The sequence below is a fragment of the Protopterus annectens genome, chromosome 1.part1 (assembly GCF_019279795.1).
Source record: "Protopterus annectens isolate FY-2018-M chromosome 1.part1, PAN1.0, whole genome shotgun sequence".
NCBI classification, from domain to species: Eukaryota; Metazoa; Chordata; order Ceratodontiformes; family Protopteridae; genus Protopterus; species Protopterus annectens.
Window position 1 is genome coordinate 573,786,917 of NC_056726.1, and position 18,369 is coordinate 573,805,285.

Here is an 18,369-nt window from a genome sequence, read left to right on the forward strand (position 1 = left end):
GAGTAGTGCAAAATTGACTTGTGTTTTTGCTGATTTTGTAGCATAAAATGGAGCTCTCCATACACTACAAAGAAATTAAAATGCAAAATAAAATGTAAGATTGCAACAAAAAAACAGTGCAGGCAATCTTGATAAGAGTTACAATTTGACACACTAGCTTTTAACTCCTCAGATCCTTTAACATGAAAATGTAAACTACATAAAACATTTCTCAAAATTCTGGCATGATAACCCTGTATGGAATTAAGGTAATTAATGTTTCTTTAATAATAGTCTTCCTTCATCACTTGCCAAACAATATACTAGTACAAACTATTCATATAAAAGGCAAAAACATTATACTTTGCCATGGCCTGACTAAAATGCAGACAAATTCAAACTTCAGGGAGATGAAGCAGCAATACTCACAAAAGCTGGTTACATATCAATTGGCAAAAAGAATTCTACTAAGCATAGGGATCACCACTACATTATGCATGTTTTTGCTAGTGCCAAATTTAGGATAGAGCATTAAGTATTCTGATGGGAAAATCAAGATCCCTCTGTTTTACTGAGCAATTAATACTGGATCATTGGAAATAAGATGAAAGCAAAATCCATACCAAAAAGTAAATAAATAAACTGTCAAGCACTATGGTCCCTATGAATAGCATAGTCTGGCTCGATTTGTAGAGTTCTGTAGAAGATGATTGTGCCTTTAATGAAGCTTTTACTGGGGAAGGAAGCCTTAAACCCGTAAAGTGTAGCCTTTTAAAACCATAACCAAAACCCCCATCCACTTATTTAAATTTCTAAACCTTTAAACATTAAGCTACCTTGGGAAATTTCTCTCTAAATTGGGGAAAAATCAGAGCTGGCTTCCCACTGGCAGTCCTGATGCACAGTCAAGCCTGCTGGGAATTGTCTCTAGGAGATATGAAAATAGGCAACACTGCATATTTGGGTACATTCCTCATACAGTGAGAAAACTGTTATTTCTGGGGAAGTCAGCTGGCCTTGAAGAGGAGGAGGAAGCTGTGGACATTACAAACAGCCTCCATAGTGGTTAATGCTCATTTCCTGTACTGCAGGTCTGGCACCAGGTCTGAGAAAGCTTAACCAAAGATAACTTTACCCTGGTAGAAGGTAAACAAAACAGCCTACAAGAGATCATCCATTAAAGAAGACAGCTTGACTGTGCTATCTGGTATAGACTCATCCCATAACTTTCCACACTAGCAACATCAGCACAATCAAAATTACAGTGGGCTGCATGAAAGCCCACTGAGGAAGATGCTATAAACCTCTTTTTCTCAGGTTCCCACAGAGTAGAACCAGGGGGCACTACCATTTTTATACACAGCCTGGTCCACAAAAATGGACTGAAACTGGGATAGACAAAGGAAATAATCATAAGCCCTAAGGAACAATATGGAAAAGAAGTTATTTCTCTTATTTAGCATATCCAAAGTGTCATATTCTTTGTATGGTAGCAAAGTAATGATGCTATAGTCTGTAGGACTAATGCTAGTCCAAACAGATTACAGAGGAATCTGGCCTTGGGTACTTTGACAGAATGTCATCCCATTCAGTCAGAGAATAGTAGAGGGCATCAGTCTTCTGGGGAATGCAGGGGGCAAAATCTTTTTAGTTTCAAACTTCATGAATGACAGCCTTTAGGACAGACTCAATATGAGGATGACCTTGGATATTAATCACCAAACAATGCTTCAGTCTTTGTAGGGGAGAAGGCAAAAGACCTACAGAGGAGTTCATACAGACTCTCATAAGTTTAAGCATCTCTCTCCAAAGAATAAGTTAATCTGAAGAAGAACTACAGGAATGAGAGGTCACTTTATCATCCCGAAGCTGAAAAGCAACAACTTCAGTATCCTAAGAATAACCATTCCAAAAGGAGCTTGAGGGAGCCTGACTCACCTTGTTCCCTTGCTCAAGAAGGTAGATTGCACTCTCTGAAATGAAAAACCAAAAGGTGAAAAGTGTGCAAGCACTGGATATCGGACAATGGAATGGGTCCTGATGAAAAAAAAGGTGCATCCTAAAGGTAGAAAAAAATGATGAGAGGTGTGCTGGGCCTTTTTGTAATGATTAAACTATGCTATCAATAGGTTAGTAGGTGTGTACTAGGCTAATGGCCCTGGAGCCTTTACAAGCCTAGCCCATAAGATCCCACACACACTAGGTCAAACCCCACCATATGTTAAACAGATGCAGCATGTTCAACATTGTAGTCTTTGTGACCAACCTGGTAAGTGAAAATCACCAATAGTCTCCAGCTTGGGACAGCTCAGTCTCATTCAAACGCAGATGAAGATAAAATGAGTAAGCTCTCAGAACCTGAGCTCAGCTAGCAAACCATCTCTGGTAGTCCCACTAACATACCACTAACTTACTTGCAATGGCAGGTCAAAGTATTACTACAAATACTTAATGTTCTATAAGCATTGTTAGCACATTGGGATTTACCCCCTCCTTCCAGTTGTTTGTCAGGGACACTTCTCCTGATCCTCCCTTGTATAGTAAATAAGAGGTTCAGGCTTTATCCAAAGTAAGAGCAGCTGAATCATTAGGTGCCAGAGGCTGTCAGAGAGATGGGCTTCAAGGAGGAGACTTTTGTCCAATGACTGACTACTGGATCACTTACCTTTTTTCCATTTTTTCTGATACATGATGAGGATCAGATGATAGACTCTCCTGTAAATCCCAGCATAGCCATTCTGAAAGAATGTCATCTTGTGTGATGTAATGTAGCCCTCTAGTCTGTCACAACTTCTGCAAGTTTTTGGGTTGAAGTTTTGCCACTTACAGCAATTCTTGATGCTGTGCTTCTCCCATGCGATACTAGCACTGACTGTGACTGCTAACTAGCATCCACACAATTATTTCAAAGGTCAATGTGAGTTAGACAGTGCATGTGGGAACTTTTCATTGATGTATGCAAGGACTGAGATCCAAATTGTGCATCAGTGTAAGTCAGGACTGAGATCCAACCTTTGCAAATGCAGAAAAGAAATGGAGAATGCAAAGGCCCTTTTAACTCAATATGTGATTCAAAATATGGATCAGCAAGAAGCAAGCTTGTCACCAATCACAAGAACTAAAGGTTTAAAGAAGTGTGCAAAACTGCAGGATATCAGAGTAGATAATAAAACAGTTATCAACCACAGAGGGCATTCAAATTCAGTCATCAATTTCCCCGGAAAATTTTGGATGAGTGGAATCCAGGGTTTGTCTAGGCCAGAATAAAACCACCAACACAATCTGGGCTGCAGATGTACTGGCTTTGTAAAGTATGCTACTTTTAAGAGGGGAAGAAGAAAATACATATAGAAAATTATATATAAAGCCTAGCAGAAAATCTTCATAGAAAGTAAACCCATGGGATTAACAGCCTGCAGCATTAGGGGAAGCTGGGGGCCAAACAGACATTAAAGCATCTATCTGCCTCTGCGTACTCCAACAACCAATTTTCTCAGCAGTATCCAGCTTCCACTTATACATTAAAACTTGTTAACTGAAGGCACCTGTCTCCAACACTGTACTTCCTCATGACACGTACTGATTTCTGACTTCTGTATCCCATACCTTCTCTCACGTTTGACCATGGCACAGTCAAACCAGAATGTTATCTGGATGCATCTATTCTTAAAACATCACAACATGAAGCACATTCTAGGATTGTGTACCAAGCTGTTAATGTAAATCAGAGGCTGTATTGTATCTCTTGACTTGTGCATTTGAAGTTATACAGCCTAACACAAGCTTGGATATACGAGGGAAGCAGACAACCCCACTGACATCTCAAGTTTGTCTTAAAATTTAACGGACCAACTGTTTCTCTTTTGGGGACAGTATTTCAGCCCTCGTTCAGCATTTAAAGAAATAATGTGAATTGTAGTTTGCTATTAGAAAATGAGAGGACAAAATGGTTTTCTATGTGGAAAAAAAAAACTCCAAACGTTTGGTAGACCCATCATGAAAAGAGAATGAACGTCTGAAAAATTACTTTCAATATATTTTATGCTCATGCTTCATCTTCTTCTTCTTTTGGCTTTTCCCGGTTAGGGGTCGCCACAGCGGATCACCTTGTCCGCTCATGATTGGCAGTGGAGTTTTACAGTGTCGAGTTGCCAGCCCGGCCTTCCACAGAAGGCACACACATGCACACACTCACACCTAGGGCAAATTTAGTGTCCAATCCACCTGCAGCATGTCTTTGGGATGTGGGAGGAAACCGGAGCACCCGGAGGAAACCCACGCGACCACAGGGAGGACATGCAGACTCCACATAGAAGGAACCCCAGCCGAGGATCGAACCAGAGAACCTCTTGCTGTGAGGTGGCAATGCTAACCACTGCACCACCGCAGCCGCCCATGCTCATGCTTCATATTTAGCCTAATGTCTTTAAAAAGCATACTATAAGCCTTCAAATGCTGAATTCAAAGATGCAGCCTGTGCAAAAATAACTAAGCTAGTTTTCCAGACACAGGCAAACCACTGTGAAGGATTTGGAGGATGCCTTAGCCCCAATAAATGAGTCATCATAATCAAGTGCTATTAGTAAAAGGTAATGTGCTACACATACTGCACTATCATCATAATCAAGTGCTATTAGTAAAAGGTAATGTGCTACACATATAGCACTATTCTGCATCTAATAACAAATACTGCAGTACATCCTGTGGCATTTTACAATGTAAACCTTAACAAGAATTCCACAAGGCTTTTTAACACTGGTCTAGCTAAGCATGAAAAAAAGTCTACCGTTAGCAAAAGCATCCACTGCATTAGTGCTACTGGTCCAGGAAACAGAGGCAAAAAGAAAATACTTATCATATGTCCCTAACTTAAAGAAAACCATCACAGAATGGCATTGTAACAGAAAATTTGCCTATTCCATGAACATATATGTAGTGCATGGAGTGAGGTGAATATGTTCCGATATTCGGAAAAAGACAAATCAGCTGAATGCCAAAGTGGTGCATGACCTGACCTCAATAATTTCTATGCACCTACTACTGAAGGTAAGGCCGGGTCTGTCCTCAACATGTCCCCAACTTTCTATAAAAAAAAAAAAAAAAAGAAAAAAAAAACTTAGTTGTTAGTGTAACAGGGTGTGTTTGCTTGTATAATATGAAGGATACAAACTCTGAAACTCAAATGTATGCCATTATTTAGTGACTTCAATCCTTGGTGGTTTATCTGAAAAACAACAGATTTCATGAGGAATAGACCAAAAATATGAAACAGCAATCTGGACTTTCTGTGAAAATCTAGACAGTAGACAGGCATTAAACTAAGTGGAAAAGTGACAGACTGCATTACACTGCCTTTCTGACAGCATCTAAGTACTTTACAGCTTTGAAAGCCAACAAAACACTTAGCAATTTGTTTTTCCGTGTAACTAACAGTGCAAGAAGCAAATAAAGCTCCATGCACTACAAAGAATTATGACCATCATAACTCAGTATTATGTGTTTTCGATATGGATGCCAAGATTCCCCTCTTGAGCCTCGCACTCGAGGTGAATTTCTTGGCATCCATGTCTCAAACACAAAATAAGCGGACTATGATTGTCAAGCTGATGGTAATCCTCTGTGTGTTATCCACCCATGTAGTAGTAATAAAGAAGGGCAAAGGAAGTGGACAGTCTGAACAGTGACAGTCTCTTCAATCTTGTATTTGCTGGTTAGGCATTAAGATCTATCAACTAGAGTTTTCATAACTCCAGACCCTAGGGTAGCAGTCACTTCCCTTAAAACATTTATAAATGTGTACAATGTGAAACTCATGTTCTTTATTGTAGGGATGCAGCATTCCCATACAGATTAGATTAAAACTCAAAATAGTTTTTGCATGTTTAGAAAAGGACTCTCCTTTATGAGTAATGGGTGTCAAAGCAAAGTTGATCCTGACAGTAGCTTAAAAGGGCTTCTGCTTGCATTAGCTGATTTTGAAGAGGAAAATGTCTGAAAGGATTTTGACCGCAGGACAGGACAGAGCTTCAAAAGCATCAATATTTCTCTGTCAAGAGTTAGCTGGATATACTCTGCCTAAACCAGTTTTAATAGCCTCCCTGGAAGAGACTTTGGACTATCAGGGGTAGGCCAGCCTGATCTGAAGCTAGTCAAAGACCAATGACAATCAGTGAAGGTTGGGCATAAGAGTGCTCTTTTTTATTTTGAGAGTGCTTCAGAAGGTGTTTATTACTATAAACTGGATAAATATTTTGGAGGCCTTTCTCCCTGCATAATGAAATGATCAGGGAATGATCAATCAATAAAACGTTAGAGAAAAATATTAGCAGTTCAGAGATACAGTTTTTCTTTACAACAGAAAACTTGTTTGATTACAGATTTCTAGGCCATATCTATAGCCTAATGCAGGTTACTCAGATTGAAAAACCAATAAACTCTACAAAACACCAAACAAAAATTGAACACATGGTACGTTTTGAAAAATAATGATCTGAAAAAATGTTTATTTCTATTTCCACTACATGTCTATATCAGATAGTCGAAGTTCCGTAACTCTGAACACCTAATGGACGAACCATTAAGTTCGAAGTTACAAAACGATAAAAAAATAAAAATGCAACGGGCAAAAAAAAAAACAGTTGTATGCAGGGGGGCAAGCCCCCCACACTCCCCACTACTTAAATATACCAACGCCGATATTGCACCACATCGAAGTGAATGGAAACCTCCGCTTATGGAGATTTCCATTCACACGCTCAAACATTTACAAATTTGAACATATGGACTCGACCATATGTGGTTCGAACTTGTAAAAGTTCGACTATATGATAGGATCCCTTCCACTACTTAGTTCATGTGACGAAACTGCAAAGGAAATAAAACATTGCAATGGATACAAAAACACAATGCTATCAAGAAATAGATGTTAGCAAACTTGTTAGCTACGCTTCAGAATGACATTTTTTTTAAATAACATCAACCTGATACAAGCAAAATTGTAACAACTCAGCAAAAAGACTGAATCAGTGGTTGCACGCTAAATTGTAGAGCACCATCCATGGACCATAAATCACATGCATTCTTAGAAAACAGAATACATTTACTAATGTTATTTCAATAGCACCCATCTGAATTCTGGTTGCGCTAGCTGAAGCTAAATATACAACCTGACCACCTTGAAAGATATACTGTCAGCATGAACTAATATCAAGAAGCAGAACTATTTCACCTTGTTTTAAGGCTTTCAGGATATTTTATATCATCACAAATATACAATACTTTACTATGCATTGCAAAGGCATATGACAGTTGCACAAGATGTTTTGACGGAGATGCTATATCACCAGTCATTATACAGCTCAGTTAAATAGGATTAAACAAACTGATCAAGCAGATAGGTATAAAACAAAATCAAGTACACTACAACTCATTAACAACACTTTCATTAACATATGATTGATGAAAAGCCATCTCCATCTCAGAAGATCAAATATTTAACATGGGAATCATATCATCAGCCTCCTTTTTCCCATTTTTTTTTCTACATGGGGTCGGGGTATTGTGTTAACTGTCGCCAACTCTCTCATTTCAGTGCCACACTCTTGCCTTCTTCAACACTCATGCCTGACTGTCACAGATCTTCTTTCACATAATCCATCCACCTCTTTGCTGGATGTCCTCGCTTCCTCTTACCTTCTTCCTGTCTGTCCCAAATTTCTGCACGTGCCCAAACCACTGTTATCTGTTCTCTTTGATCTTTTCTGCAATTGGAGCTACTTTGGCTTCTGTTCTTATGTCCTCATTTCTTCATCTGTCCCACAGTGTGCATCCTACCACCTTTCTCAGGCACGTAATTTCCATCACCTTTAGCTTCTTCAACTGTTCTGCCTTACTGCCCAGGTTTCTGTACCATACAGTAGTACTGGTCGCACCACTGTCTTGTACACCTTACTTTTCAGCTTCTTTGGCATTCTTCTATCACAGACTATACCTGATACTCTATGCCAGTTGGCTGCAGCCCCTCTGATTCTAGCTTTGACCTCTTCATTCAGACTACCCTTCTCCTCAACTACTCCTCCCAGATACTTGAAGCTGTTTACCTGTTCTACTATCTTCCCTTCTATCTCTATTCTCAGCTTCTTCTGATTTCCCCAATTTGCTGCCATTACCACCATCTTATTTGTGCTTAGTTTCATCCCATGTGCCTTCAGATTTGCATTCCATTCTCCGATCCTTTGCTGAAGTTCTAGCTCAGAGTCTGCCTGTACTGCCACATTGTCTGCATACATCAGCTTTGTTGATCCATCTCCTCCAGCCTGTTTGCTAATGTAGTCCATCGTCAGTACGAACAGCAGTGAGCTCAGAGCTGAACCCTGATGCACACCCACACCCACTGGGAGCCCCTCTGTGAGGCCGAACACTGCACGTACTTGAGTAATTAGGTCCTTGTCAATAGCCTGCACTAATTTTACCAATGTTTCTGGGACTTCAAACCACCACAGTACTGCCCAGATCAGCTTTCTTGGGACCTTGTCATATGCTTTCTCTAAGTCTAGGAATGCCCAGTTGGACTCTCTCCTCATCTCTAACTTCTTCTCAAGTATCTTCTCAATGCAATCATCGTTTCAATTGTGCTGCATCCTGATCTGAATCCAAACTGCTCATCTCCCATCTTACATTTTACTACTCTGCGAATCCATTTATCAATCACCCTCTCCAGAACTTTCATGCAATGTGATAGGAGTTTGATACCGCTGTAATTTCCACAGTTGTGGATGTCCCCTTTTGTTCTTGTACACTGGCACAAGCATGCTTATTCTCCAGTCATCTGGGATACGCCTTTGTCTCCACACTACTATTAGTACCCTCAGGAGCCATTTCTCCCTTATCTCACCCAGCATCTTTATCACATCTGCTGTGACCTCATCTGAGCCTGCTGCTTTCCCTGACTTCATCTTCCTTAGTGTTGTTCTTACTTCTTCTAGGGTGGGCTCCTCTTCTTCTCTCATTGTAGGCTGTTTCTGGGGCAGTACAGCTTCTGTGGGATTTTCTTCATTCAAATGCTGCTGGAAATACTCCTTCCACCTGCCTTTGATGTCCTCTGGTCTGGTGAGCAGGTTGCTGCTGGCATCCCTTATGAAGGGTGTCTGCCTATCTTCTTTATTTTTCTGTCTTTGCCTTGCAACCTGATATGGTTTCTTTGTGCCCCTTACTGAGTCACTTTCCAGAAGCTGGTACAGTGCCTCCGATGCCCTATCCTTTGCTATTGCAACTTCTTTCTTAGCGTATTTGTTAGCCAACCAGTAGTCCTTCCTAGCCTGGTCAGTCTTTGCTGTCTCCTACTTCTTCCTGCACTCCTTTTTTCTTTTGATGACTTCCTGGACTTCTGCATTCCACCACCAGCTTTCCTTATGTACCTTATTTCCATACCTGGCTTGGCAACATATCTTTTCTGTAGTCCTAACACATGCTGTTTTAGGCGCTGCCATTCTTCTTCAACTTCACCTATTTCCTCCTCTTCTTGGGGTGCTAGAGCCCTGAGTAATTCCTTGAAATGTTGTACTTTCTCTCCAGTCAACTTCCAGGTTTTCAGCCTGGTCTCTGTTGACCTTAGAGCCTTCTCTAACCACTGCTTGCAGCTGATTGTAGCAACTAGTGGTTTATGCTGTGGGCAGACTGTTTTACTGAGGATGACTTTGTAATCATGGATTCTGCCCCAGTGCCTTTTCCTTACTAGGAGGAAGTCTACCTGAGTTGCATGTTGACTACTCTTGTATGTGATCTTGTGACTATCTCTCTTTCTGAACCATGTGTTGGCTACTATAAAGCCATTTGCCAGACACAAGTCTAGAATGGCTTCTCCTTCTTTATTCCTGTTGCTGAGCCACCTATGTGGACCCAGGCAGTCCTCATATCCTGTTCTGTCTGTCCCGATATGTGCATTCAAGTTACCCATTATCAACACCAATTCATGTTGTCCTACTTTATCTTTTAGGTCCTGCAACTGCTATATGAATGCATTCTTTTCCTCACTATCACAACCCTGCTGTGGGGCATAGGCTGAGATTATGAATACTGCCCTATCATTACACTGGAGTTTGACTGCCATGAGTCTGTCATTAATTCTGATGATATCCCTTACCTACTTCTGAAGAGTCTCTCTCACCACAATTCCTACACCATTTCTAGCCTGCCCTCCATCTGAGTAGTAGACTCTGGATCCCAAGCCAAGTGGCTTTGCTGCAGTGCCCTTACATCTCATCTCCTGGATACATAGGAGCAAAAGCTGGACATAAAACCATCCCTAAATGCTAACTACATACCCTTCAACATCCCCAGTATCTATATAGCCTGACTGAAGGGCCCTGTAACCTTGGAATTCTAATATTTAACTTGTAAAAATAAAAAATGAAAATAAAATATTAACAGCTCTTCATCCACTAACTGGGTGATGACTGAAGTGCCATCAGTAACTTGTTAGGTTCTCAATAACATCACAAAGAAATGTATTTTAATCAGTTACTACAACCCTAGTTCCTGACCAGAAAAAGAAAAGAGAACAGCCTATATTTTCTTCACTTTTGCACTATTTGTTATTATGACAGTCGAGGTAAAGATAACAAAATCAGTCACAGTATCCTTTTCTAGCAAAATGATGTCCTTAACTGTAGCATATTTTCAACCATTCAGAAATATTCACACAGCTTTGGAAACCAATTAAACTCAAGCACACATTCCCAAATGAAAATTATAATTTTACTAAGGTAATAAACTCAAGACTTTTTATTATGTCTTCTTTCAAAAAAATACACAAAACACAAAAACAGAAGAAATTTGATTGGCAATGAAATGATAGAAACTTTTATGACCTGAATTTCTTCATGGAGAGCGTGGAAATCATAAATCATGTGCAGTGTCACACCATCGCAGAAAATTATATGAACTTTACTGTCAGAGTACGCTGTAAAACGTCCTATACATGGAATGAATGACTCCTCCAAAAGTAATGGCAGTCTCATTTGAAACTCCATTAAGGACTCCTGCTGTGGGGTAACAAAATCCATAGGTTACATTCAATGTCATATTCAGAATCTTCTGCACTAGTTTATTAAATAAAAAAAATCCACAATGAAAAATCACACACAGTAATACACAATTTCTTTCCAAACATTGTGCACAATCCCAAAGAAAGTTCTACTCAGCTGTTGCCTACAAAATTTCCTGAAGATTGCTCAGTGGTTAATGTTTCTGCATAACAGGACTTCCAAGATGGCTGCACATTGAATAACAGCTTAATTCTGGCTCTCCCTGTCTGAAAACAGAAACTTAGAAGAGAAAATCAGTGAGCCTAAATTTCTGGGTAAATTTCAGTAACTGACTAGTAACTGCACTGCCTGGATGCCAGGAAAAATCAGCTACAAAAGGTGAGGAAAAGGCACATACTGGGAGAAGTACTGCGGTTGTTCAGCAAGAAGCAGAGCAAGTTCCAAACATGACTTCCAGTAACATAGAGGAAAGTCATCTATATCACTGTCGAAAAATCTAATCGTCGAATACCTTTTTGTCGAACCCTATCCATCGAAACCTTAATCCATCAAACATTCATTTAAGTGAAATTTTTCCAAAGGGAAAAATGCTTGGCTAACCAAGTGAGTGTCCCAAAAATCACAAAATTTAAAACCCACCCAGGTGGGGGGCTGCACCTCCCCCACACACCCCCAACTAAATATACCAACTCCCAGATCGCACTGCAGTGGGGAAAAGGGCAAATTCCTGAGGATGGCCCACTGCTAAGAACTTGTTATAAACAAAGCTGAAAGTTATGCTTCAAAATGACTTTTTATCCCCCAAAGAGATGGCAATTCCATTTGGAATCCATTTAGAAAATGTATCCTTGTTTTGCAGTTTGGATTGTGACTGACAAGCGTAGAGAACAATTTCTCTTAGACAGTCAAACAAACAAACCAAAAGATGAGTATATCTAATTAGTACAGATTGGAAATCCATTAGCAATGATCAGCAAGGGTCTGTATGTAGAAGGGTCTGTATGTAGAAGCTTCAAAAAGTTCTTAAAACTCTGTCTGGAATGGTGTGTGCAAGACCAAAAGGACCACACTGATACAAGTATGCAGAAATACAAAACAATGAAAAAAAAACAACCATGAGAGTACAAAAACGTGTGTGTGTGTGTGTGTGTGTGTGTGTGTGTGTACACTCGAGTGTACATGTGCATGTATCTGCCATTCAAGTAACTGACAGAACAGTTTGTCGAACATCTTGAGCAGTGCTCTGATAGACTGAAGGCATAAATTACTGAAAATGTGTATTTGCTATGGTGTACAAGGTGCAAAGTATTGAAATATGCCTTTACTTTGGAGTGTGATATTGGAGTAGAGCAGAGAATGACAATATGCCCATCTCCACTATTGGGCAATCTCAGAATTGGCATAAAGATGTAGGGTGGCTTCATTTGTGAGCATGTGATGTAGGAAATGTGCTTGTATGGTTTGTGCTAATAATATGGAGCATGTGTGATTGTTGTTGACTGAATATGGGGAGTTTGAGCATACATGGAAGTATGTGATGGAGTGTTCGCATGTTTATTTTCTTTTCTTCTTGCAAGTGGTACAATGATTGGTTCATTACAAACTTTGATACATACTCATACCTAAAACACATACACATTATATATATCTCTATGAAAAAGTGATCACTCATATGAACGAACAAAAAAAGACGATCTAAAAAAGATAGAATCACAATACCATGGGTGAAAAAAAACATGGTTTCCCCACATCCCTGCTAATTATACATACCAACTCCAAGATTATACAGTAATGGGGAAAGGACAAATTACCAGTCCCGGCTACTGTGATCTTGTACACATGACATCCATCAGGTAGCAAGGCAATAAAAAGAGAACATTTGCTATTACAAACCGCAACTATAGATTTAGGATTTACATAAAAATATATGTGCGCTCTGTCCGGTTTGATTCTCAGCTAGAGCGTCTTCTGTGTGGAGACATGCGTGAAAGGGTGTACCTTCGTTGAAGGTTTTGCGTCAGGGCTGAACGTAAAAATCAACTACCAATCATTAGCGGACCGGAGTTCCACTGTGGTGACCCCTAACCGGGAAAAGCCGAAAGACACAAACAAACAAAAAATATATGTGTGTGTGTGTGTGTGTGTGTGTGTGTGTGTGTGTGTGTGTGTGTGTGTATTATTTATTTATTTATTTTATATACACACCCACACACACAGGCAGAACAGATAGAAAGAGTAAGCATGCATTTAGGTCAATGTAGGTTTTGTTGCATATACATACAAACACATTTGTCTATCAAAGTCCTACATGTTGAATGCACTGGGTGATGCCTCTGTGGTCCACTCGAAGACCTGCATCACCTCCCTGCAGAGAGTATGAGAGCAAGCTATCCTGCCTGTTTAGGTAGCACATGATAGACTGCCTGATGGATTAAATCAGGAGGCACTCTAATCTAAGGTCCTTCGCCAGAGCATTCAGGCTGAGAAGCAATGCCCAGTAACTCCAGATGATGTATGAATAGTGCCCTTTTCCATGAAGTCCATTTCCCCTGAAAAGTGAAGTAGCCAAGGTAGGCTTCTCACTCAACTAATGAAGCATCTGCAATCAGAAACTACAACAAATTTTATTGCAGGAAGATAAGACCCAGATTAGGAATAGATGGCTAGGTATCCGGTACTCCAAAGCCTAATGACTGGAGTCTGACAACAAGAGGAGATCTGTAAGAATGTGGTAATGATAGTCATTGACACCGCACAGTCCACTGCAACATCAACATCTTCACTTGTTCAAAATTCATCATAAAGATTGTAGCCACTGTTAAGGCAAGTTATGGAGGAAGGATCAGATGCTGGATTCTCTACTACATCCTCACCTAGGCAATCATGGTCATTTTCCTGGTCCCTCTCTGTGAGCAGGAATGTCCAACACTGAGAGGTCTTCAGCTCTGTTCACATGAAGGTGATGTCCCCAGCTGGTCTGAGAAAAGACTTACAATTTATGAATGCCTTTGGGGTGCATTAAGAAGCTCCACTGACAGGACCACTAAGAGACAGTCACATCGATAAAGGAACATATAGATGTCCTTCTCCTGAAAAACCCTCAGCCAACTTGGTAAGCATAATAACTGCAGGGAAGAAACAAAATGGCAGACTCTGAGGTACAGAATGTGTTCACTTAAAGTGATGTGGTCTAGAATGGAGTGAAAATTCCCCTATCACTTTGAAAACTAAGAGATGGAGGTAAATTCCCTGCATTTGTTCTGAAGGAGATGGCTTTTTTAACTCTTTTCAGGAGCAGTCTGGTCACCTCCCATCTGCTTTGTGTAGAAAGCTTGGGGGAGTGACCTAAGAGCTTAAAGAACATGGCCATGTATGACAACATCAAGAACCATGGATCCTTTAAAATGTTCCTCTAAGATGAGACAAATGTAAAGAGAGAACCACAAACCTATGGACCACTATGATCTGTAGCTGGCTTAGAAACTTCTTCAGTCTGAGAAAGGGATCCTCCTCATTTTGGTGCAAGCCTGGACTGTAAAAATATATAAGAGGAGGATGGTAGCAGACTACACAGATCCTACACACTGGCAAGATCCATCTTTCTCTCCCCACTATCCAACTCTATTGCTTGCATTGCTCCCAGTGGTGTGCTAGACTCTGCAAAAACAGTTACTTTAGTGTGTTTTCTACTAAATTCTTACGTTAAGGTAAAGCATTTATTGAAGATATAAGTGGTCTTGTTCTGCACTTATTTTATCAAACATTTTGACTCTGTTCAGCTCTGGCTTACTGTTTTAGGGCACTGCTTAAACAAACAATTTGGTCTCTTTGCTATAGCAAGAAACTACCTTTGCCAAGCTGTATTTAGCTTTTGCTTAGTGTACTTGAGATTGCTTATCAGTTGTATAAACAGTTTAATTGCTTTATTGTGGAAAATGCTTTTATCCAGTGTGGCACACTTTGATAGATTTTCTGTATGCTGTATTCATTTATGCTTTTACTAGTTTATATTAACTTCAGGTACAGAGCAATGTTGTTTAATCAACAGTGTATATCCAGCTCTGCACCACGGATACAATCCCAGCTGCTCAACTGGCTCTCAAATATTGCTGTAACTATTAACATGATAATGTCTGATATTTCAGTGCCTGAATAACACAATTCCAGTGGATATTGTGCAAGACTGCTGTTATTTTATTTACAAATTGCATTTGTTTTGCACTTTGTATATACTGAAAACTAATTTGGACACACTGCTCTGCTATTTGAGTTATACTTGCTGTAGTTTAATTTTTCCCAGTATCTCCTAACTCTCTTGGCTAACCTTACCTATATTTACTTACTTTTCCATTTCTACTCCACTTAATTCCTACTGCTCATGATCGTCTTACCACAAATGCCTTCCTATTTTACCACTACTCATTAACTGTATCTACCCTCTTTCCCTATCTTCTCTCAGCCTCTCTCTGTCTACTGCAAAACGTCTTACTGTTCAGCTAGCCTCACTCAACTAACCTATATATTTCTGTCTTTTATCTAGGCTGTTCTGTCAGTACTGAAAAGGTTGCTGAACCCCCCCCCCCCCCTCCATCAAGTGTGGAACAGAAATGCCTTCTCTCAAGCCTGCAAACATCCAATACAGTTCAATATATGTTATTTACTTTCTAGTCGCTGCAAGTAACTCATTTGTGAACTGCAGCAAGCACACCACTGAACCTTCCCCAATATTATACTATACCCCCTGCCTCTTACCTTACTTTAAATTTTTTATTACTGCTCTTCTTCCCTAGTTATTTATCTTATTTTCTGCTCTTCTAGCCTCCTCTCCCTCATTCCTTTTATACCTTTATAGTTCCTTCTAATTTCACTTACAAAGCATTATACTTTGTTAGTCTTCTCTCCTTTGTAAGTCCTAATCTCTGCTCTAGCCTTCATTTTCTCCTTCACTGGTTGTTTTTGTAAAGTTCCTGCAATCTGCTCCTTCTCGCTCCACTTGGGTTCTCTTCGCTTCCCTACCCTACCTCCAATTCCCACACACACCAGTACATTTACATTTATACCTTTTTAGCCAAACTTCAACTACAAACAGTATAATCAAAACCAATTACTCCCTGTTTTCTCACTTCTTCTCAGAAAAATCAAACACTTATTCACAATGGCCCACTCCATATCCTACACTACATTGCTCTATCTTACTGTACTTTTAACTGCTATACTATTAAATCTCCCCCCAGCACACTCCAAGCTAAATTTCAAAATACATTCATTAGAAACCAGCATCACCTTACACGACATCCGATACACCCCACCTAATAGCTACTCAGATATTCAACCAAACCTGCTTACTATATCTCCAGTAATCTGAACCAAAGTCCATGTCCTCCTAAGAAACTATATAACTCTCCATTTCAGGTACACCCATGCCCCTCTGCTGCACAGTATCAGCTCCATATTACTTGCTCACACTCAAGCCTTATCCCTAAATTTCCTGACATTATTAAAATGTGGTGACATACATCCAACCCTGGTCCTATCCCTACCATTCCCACTGCAAAATAACACATCAAGACCTTTTAAATCATTAAAAAACCTACCATCAATCTCCAAAGTATCTACAACAAAGTAACCAACCTGCATTCCTGGCTCACTCAGAATAATACTGACATACTTGCCATCACTGAGACTTGGCTAAAACCAAACATAAGTAACACAGAACTCCTACCTCCAAATTACTCTGCCATAACAGCAGATTAATTAAAAAAGGAGGTGGTGTCACCATCCTATTCCCAGATGCTTTTATATATACCCTTACTCTGGTCACATTCCTCAATTGTACTACACAGAAATCCTGGTCTCCTTTCTAAAGTTAAACAACTCTAAAAACCTCTGTATCCTTGTCCTCTATATTCGCCCTGATAATAATATACCAGTTCTGGAAGAAATACTATTGTGGGCCTCCCATACCATAAAAAGTGAAACAATAATACTTGGCAATGTAAACATCAACTGGTCAAATATCATATCAAAAACCCAAACCTCCAACAAAAATCTGTTCAACTTCACCCAACTTATCACCTCTCCAACCAGATATAGCAACAGAACTAATGAAGGTTCAAGTTCTAGACTGGATACTAGTCTCCGACCCATCCAAAATTCCATCAGCCGGGACACTTGGACAATTGGAAGGGAAACCGGAAATTCATCCATGATTTTTCACCCATGTCTCTAATGGACACAGGTAACCTGTAAATGGTTCATCTTCCAGGACTATGCTTAAACTTATTAAGGGTATCAGAACTTGTCAGAGATTTTGGATGCATGGCTAGGCTTAAAAAGGCCCTAGTGGTCTTTAGCCTAGTTTACACCTATGAACCTCCAAAGTCACTAAGTGAGCACCTTCCTGCCTAGATAACTCAATCTATCCTTCCTCTACCAAAAATAAATCTCTCTATACATGTAAGAAACCTAACTTCAACCCTGTTACATTCAATTTCATCCTAAAATATTCTTAAAAACTGTACACCATAGATGACACTGTTTAAAATTTTAACACTACATTTCTCAAAATATTGGACAGCCTACACCCCCCCCTATTAAAAGGTTCAAGCTAATCATGCATTTTGGTTAACCAAGTCTACAGAAGAACATTCAACAAATAGGGACAACACATGGAAAAAAATGGCACAAGCATAATAACGACGATGACCTACAAAACTACAAACAACTGTGCAACCAGGTAAAAAAACTTATAAAGACAAGAAACATTTTCTAAAGTTAAATTATAACAACAAAAGTAATTCTAAACAATTCTGAACCTCTACTTGTAACCTCCTAAACCCAGGAACAAAAAGTAACCCATGTCCATACCCTGACAAATCTCCACATCAAACTGCAACTCTTTTCAATACCTACTTCATAGACACCATAGCAAACATAACTGCCAGTCTCTCAAATCCAATCCCCACATCTCACACACCTGGCCAATTTACCCCCTCCAGTATACCTCCTTGTGATGACCCACCACTGGACCAGTAACCAAAAAGCCACAATCCGCACCACTGGCAACAGAGGGGGATGTACACTGGGAGGATGACAAGTACACACACAGTATTTCCAAATGCAGCTTTCTCCATCAAGTGCAATTTCCCTTAAGAACACACAGAGACCACAGTCAGTCTGGGGTTGGTTTCTCCCTCTTTCTCCAGCTCCACAATAAGACTCCCCACTGGCACAACTATAGAGGTGGGATCTCAGCTGAGTGGCAAAGCCAGGACCTCCAGCACAATTCTCTGTCCAACCAATGCTTTGTGTCCTTGCCCAAGTAGCTGACACACACACACACTCT

The 18,369-nt window shown here is 39.9% G+C and overlaps 1 protein-coding gene across 2 annotated transcripts in view; it reads right to left on the reverse strand.

Moving 5' to 3' along the window:
• CCHR1.PART1H5orf34 (chromosome chr1.part1 C5orf34 homolog) overlaps positions 1–18,369 on the reverse strand; it is a 1,113,566-nt gene that overhangs the window by 466,533 nt on the left and 628,664 nt on the right. The window contains exon 8 of one of the 2 annotated variants that reach the window (XM_044076898.1): positions 10,848–11,018. In XM_044076898.1, the coding sequence (XP_043932833.1) occupies positions 10,848–11,018 (171 nt within the window). Of the gene's footprint in view, positions 1–10,847; positions 11,022–18,369 lie in introns of both variants that reach the window. The other variant, XM_044076888.1, reaches the window with a different exon arrangement.